This window comes from Lolium perenne, chromosome 7, assembly GCF_019359855.2.
Source record: "Lolium perenne isolate Kyuss_39 chromosome 7, Kyuss_2.0, whole genome shotgun sequence".
In the NCBI taxonomy this organism is placed as follows: Eukaryota; Viridiplantae; Streptophyta; class Magnoliopsida; order Poales; family Poaceae; genus Lolium; species Lolium perenne.
This window is the reverse complement of record NC_067250.2, coordinates 287,218,722-287,224,409: the sequence shown is the minus strand read 5'-3', so window position 1 is coordinate 287,224,409 and position 5,688 is coordinate 287,218,722. Positions and strand designations below refer to the sequence as shown.

The 5,688-nt window shown below is 52.4% G+C and overlaps 1 protein-coding gene across 1 annotated transcript; it reads left to right on the top strand.

Moving 5' to 3' along the window:
- Window positions 1–578: 578 nt before the first annotated feature.
- On the top strand, window positions 579–4,626 carry LOC127312314 (IAA-amino acid hydrolase ILR1-like 6). The gene is made up of 3 exons (XM_051342850.2): window positions 579–1,129; window positions 2,178–2,303; window positions 3,510–4,626. Exons 1-3 carry the CDS (start codon window positions 632–634, stop codon window positions 4,317–4,319), a joined length of 1,434 nt encoding a protein of 477 aa, XP_051198810.1. The 5' UTR covers window positions 579–631; the 3' UTR covers window positions 4,320–4,626.
- Window positions 4,627–5,688: the final 1,062 nt, after the last annotated feature.

Below are 5,688 nucleotides of genomic sequence, written 5' to 3'. Positions count from 1 at the left end.
CGCTAAAGATTTCCTTACATTATAAGGGCGGCGAGTGTTTCCACTAATCATTGACGCAGCCGCCGGCCGGACTAGCAGCCGAAACCATGTGTCCCATGCTCTTATAGCTGCCGTTACTATATGATGATTTCTCTGAAGTCATATCATACTTATCTCACGCTTTTGAGCCAATCCACTAGAAAAAATACAAATAAAAAAGGCCATGTGGTGCTACACACACATACTATAATCATCAGTTTAGCGATTTCGTACACTAATTAAGCACGGAGCTGATGCTGAAAGCAACATCACCTTTTTTCTTTACACGGATGCCGATAGCAACACCTACAACAAGAAACACAATCTAGCGGCAGGAACAACACCAACTTGCTCGATCAATTAATCAGGCGACACCAATGCTCACTGTCATGTGGGGCCCACGGGAAGCAAATAATGCCAGTGGTTTAATGGCTGATGGCATTACGAGCACGGGGCGAATTGAAAAGGAAAAGGGGCGCCGCGGAAAGGAAAAAAAAAGGAATTACACACGTGACAGGTGGCTTAATTTAAGGGATTTAATCCCCTCCCATGGCGCCACCATCGTGCATTGCATAGCTGTAGTGTAGCCCGCACACACGCGAAGCACAACGCCATGGCGAGCAGCAGGCATCCGCGCTCCGTGCTTCTGTTGCTGCTACTGCTGGCGCCGCTCGTGGTGGCAGTGGCCTCGGCGCCGGCGTTCTTGGAGGAGGATGTGGTTCTTGGTGTGGTGTCGGCGGCGAGGGTGGGCGGTAAGGGCGCCAACGCGAGCACGAGGAGGCCGGCGAGCAGCGGCCGCGACGTCTTCAGCGTCTTCAGCGGCGATGGGAGGCGCGACGACGGGGGTGGCGGGTGGAAGGAGGAAATCGCGGCGATGGCGGGGCGGCCGGAGATGGCGGCGTGGCTGCGGCGGGTGCGGCGGCGGATCCACGAGCGCCCCGAGCTGGCCTACGAGGAGGTGGAGACGAGCCAGCTGGTGCGCGAGGAGCTGGACGCCATGGGCGTCGGGTTCCGCTACCCGCTCGCGCGCACGGGCGTCGTCGCCACCATCGGCACCGGCCGCCCGCCGGTCGTCGCGCTCCGGGCCGACATGGACGCGCTGCCCATCCAGGTACGTGCTACTTGAACGGACAAGTGTTGCTAGTGTTACCCACGTGCGCCTTTGCATCATGTGCCCATAACGAGATCGGCCCATCGTGCTAGATTTTCTTTCGAATGCTTAGATTGCTCATCGTTAAAGTAAACATACTCTCTTCTTTTTTTCCTACGTAATTAAGAAATAGAATAGCTGCTTTTCACTCTCTACTTTTTTTTTCCAAGTCTCGTAAGTACGTTGTGATCGAAATTGTTTTTGTGGTTCCAAGTGCAAAACACGATCGGGGTTTGTGTTTCTCTTCGTGGAAGCTGTTGCAATTTAAAAGCTGGACCTGGCTAGCTAGCAAGTGGGTGAGAACAGATGCAGCACCAATGCACGATCATTTGTTCCGGCCAACAAAAACAATTGTTTCTCTTTAGTTTGTGCCTTTGTTCTCTGCTGCTGAACTCATAATTAGGTTGTGAGGTCGATGATGATCCGTGTATTTTCATTGTGCTGGTGCTATAGCTGGTAAACAAGTATCTCAACCGGTTTCATCAGAAACGATGGTAAAGCTTTCCGCTCCTCGTTCTGGTGCCCGAAGCGGCAGCCGCCGTTGGCAAACCGCAGTACAAGGAAGCTCATGAGACTCTTTTAGTGAAGTTCATGTCTCAATTCCCGAGCGATCACACCAAAAACATGAATTCCTTTTGGATTTCCTAAAGCGTTGTCACGTTTGAGTTCTTTACATGTACGTATAATTACAAGTCGTCTTACTTCTATCTGATTTTTCTAGAGGCATTTTGGACACTGAATAACTTCACCAATATGAGCATATGAGTCATTACCAGCTCCTAAGATTCGAATACATATCAATTCGATAGCCCCACTCCGTTGTTATCTTTACACCTCAAGCCAAACAAGCACTACGCGTATATGTTATAATGTCCGTTCTAAAATGTAAAACTTTTAAGAAAACTAAATTAATTAATTTATTAAGGTTTATATCTTGAAACAGAGGTAGAGCTACTCACTTGATCACTTCACGCACGATATATAAATATGTTTTTTTCTTGTTTTGCAGGAATTGGTGGAATGGGAGCACAAGAGCAAGAACCCCGGGAAGATGCACGCGTGCGGCCACGACGCCCACGTCGCCATGCTCCTCGGCGCCGCCAGGATACTCAAGGCCCGCGAGCACCACCTCAAGGTAACCCAACAATTAAACACCACCAATCGACTGAACTTTCAGTTAGCGGCCAAATATCTGAACTTTTGGGTGGCTATCTGTCGAGTGTCATGGCCTCTAGCTGTAGCTAGCGGTTCCCGTCTGTCTGAACGTCACCCTTGCCGTGCAAGCGACTCTGCGCGTGTCTCTCCTCACGTACAACTCCTACCTAGCTGTGCTGATGTTGATCCACGGTTTGGGCGCGCTAGATTTGCTTTCGGGAAAGGTCGAAACGTGCTTAGCTGAAACCATATCATAAGACTGTCGTGAGCCGCCCACGCGCGGCGTCGTGAAGTGGAAAACTGTCCAGCCGGCCGCCATCATGTTGATGCCAGCTTCAGGTGTCGTCTGGGACAGACGTTCGTAGGCGCCGTTTGCTTTACTCGAGCTTTTCTCTTTGTGCGCGTGTCTAATTGAGGAGTCATTGTCTGAATGCCAGAATTTGTGCTCCTTTGTTTGATTAAACTTCGGTTCTCTCTGAATGCAAATTGCAACGCGATGCCTGCACAGCATTCCTTCAGTCTGCGTCCGCTGCTTTGGAAGCTGAATCAGATGCCTCCTGCTTAGCCTAATGTCTGTCTGGTCATCATGAATAATTCTCAGTCCACTGACACCACTAACCATTAGCTTAGTTATCGGTTGACTCCCGAACCATAGCATTATGTAGTGACTCGTGCTAGCAACGAGCGTAACTATGATTTTTTTTTCAGTGGTACATAAAGTTGCAACTGAGATTCGACTACTTTCACATCGCCTAATTCTTAGTCAACCGAGAACTAGTCAGACATGTATTTGTATTCGCCAAAGTCATGGGACTGTAAATTTTCTGAATTACTCGTTACCGTCAGCTCAGAGTTACTGACTGCTAGCAGGAAGGGTATTACTAGCTCTGCTGGTGTATTGGGCTGTCATGTCGATGTTAAATTTGCGTCGCCATGTTCATCAAGCCTGTCCTTGCACCAGCTACTCGCTCTGTCAAACGTGGATGCAAAGTCTTGCGGTAGCCATAGTCGATCATTTGTCTACACCTGCAGTGATAATATATATCTTGTGTCTTTTTATCTTTGTTATCCTCAAAGTAAAACCATGTCTAATAAAACCTGAAAAATTAAGAAATTCAGTTAACCTAGAAGCAAATCATAGTTGTAGCTGGTCATTGGTATCTCCATGACACTTTGTCTTGTGCAGGGTACGGTGAAGCTACTGTTCCAGCCGGCGGAGGAGTCGGGCGCGGGCGCGAAGCGAATGATCGACGACGGCGCGCTGGAGGGCGTGGAGGCGATCTTCGCCGTGCACGTCTCGCACGAGCACCCCACCTCCGTGATCGGATCGCGAACGGGCGCGCTCCTCGCCGGCTGCGGCTTCTTCAAGGCGCTGATCCGCGGCGGCCGGGACCCGGTCCTGACCGCCGCCTCCGCCGTGATCAGCCTGCAGAGCCTCGTGTCCCGCGAGGCCGACCCGCTGGACTCGCAGGTGGTCTCCGTGGCCGTCGTCAACAGCGACGGCGGCGATCATGGGACGTTCGCGCTGGGCGGCACGTTCCGGGCCTTCTCGAACGCGAGCTTCTACCGGCTGCGGCGGCGGATCGAGGAGGTGATCACGCTGCAGGCGCGGGTGCACGGGGCCGACGCCGCCGTGGACTTCTTCGAGGACCAGAGCTTCTACCCGCCCACGGTGAACGACCCGCGGATGTACGGCCACGTCAAGTCCGTGGCGACGGAGCTGCTCGGGGAGGGGAGGTACCGCGACGTGCCGCCGATGATGGGCGCCGAGGACTTCGCGTTCTACTCCCAGGCCGTCCCCGCGGGGTTCTACTACGTCGGCGTGCGCAACGAGACGCTGGGATCCGTGCACACGGGACACTCGCCCTACTTCATGATCGACGAGGACGTGCTACCCACCGGCGCCGCCGTGCACGCCGCCATCGCCGAGAGGTACCTCGCCGCCGCCGGCACCCTGTCGTCGTCGTCCTCGGGCCCGGTCGAACGGGAGTTGTGACGCCGCTCAGTTCCCTTGCCAGTGGCGTGCATGGCGTCGCGCGCGCTCGCGAAAATTGGTGGCTCTCTCGGCCGATCACGCCGTGGTCTGGGCTGTAACTTCTTTTTTGTCCTTGCTGGTAGTGTTGGGATTGAGACGCCGTCTCGGTTTGGTTACCTTTGTGGCCTTGTGCCCGTGACGCATCGGCACTTTGAGCGTTCGTGTTTATGCTGCCGCGCGAGCAGGGATTTGCGAGGGAAAAAATGATGAATTGAGCAATCGGTAAATATGTACTGTAGCATGATGAAAATAGAAGATCTGAGGAAACCTTTATTGAGAAAATATTCTAGCATGTGAAAAATATGAAAGGAAATCATTATTTGGTGAAATGGAGAAAGATATGTAGATCTGAACACAAGGCTGGTTTGGGTGTCAAAGAACTGAGGAAACAAAAACAGTAACCAGCGGCAAAGTTGGAAAATCTTCTTGCCGGAGTCGTTTGAATGCTCCAGCTGAACTGGGGTGAAGGGAGGAGGGGCAGAAGAGATGGGCTTCGCCATGATCGGCTCAGATGAGGGAGGCGGAGTTGAAGAAGACATTTACAAAGAAAATGCGAGTTGACTAAACTTAGCCGGATCCAACGTCAGCACCCTAATCATCTCTACCAAGTACGGCCAGAAGATGGAGCTCGAAGGACTTACCGGAATGGAGTCCGCGGTGGTCGGAGTCGCCGGCGGTGAGGTTTTTGCTGCGGTGGCTCGCCGGACTTAAGAACACGACGAACTGTACGAACAGCTCGCGGTGGCGCTCGAGCTCCGGTGATCTTCCGGCGGGTTCCAACACGGCGGAGGAGGAGTTCGGAGGCGGCGCTGGTGAGAGAGGTGAAAAGGGGTGCGAATGAAGGATTAGGGTGGACGGTGAGATATTTATAGGCCGCGGGAGGAGATTCGTGCTCCGTATCCTGTGGTCGGAACGAAAGCGTCGCGCCGTTGGATGGATGACATGTGTCGAAAACCCTAAGCGGTGAAAATGGCTAAGGATAAGTTACCGCTCAAATCGCCCGAAAATGGCGCCAAGATTGGCGGAACCGTTTGAACTTTTCGAGGTTCCGGGTAAAAGTTTAAAAACTGTCAACCGTTATCTCAGCAGGGGAGTAACCCGGAGACACGTTGTAACAATGTTGTCGATGGATGAAGTCCCGCGGGATGAAGATACTTTCCGACTAAAAGTTGAGAAAGAAGAAAAGATGAAGTTGGAGTTCTTCAAGTTTCCCCATGTTATCGAGAGGATTGCCGGAAGCCACGAAGCTTTAGCAAGGCGGAAACATGAGGTGAATCTCGGAGAACTCTGGGGGCTACTGTTGTGGGTATACTTCATGGGTGTACCATCG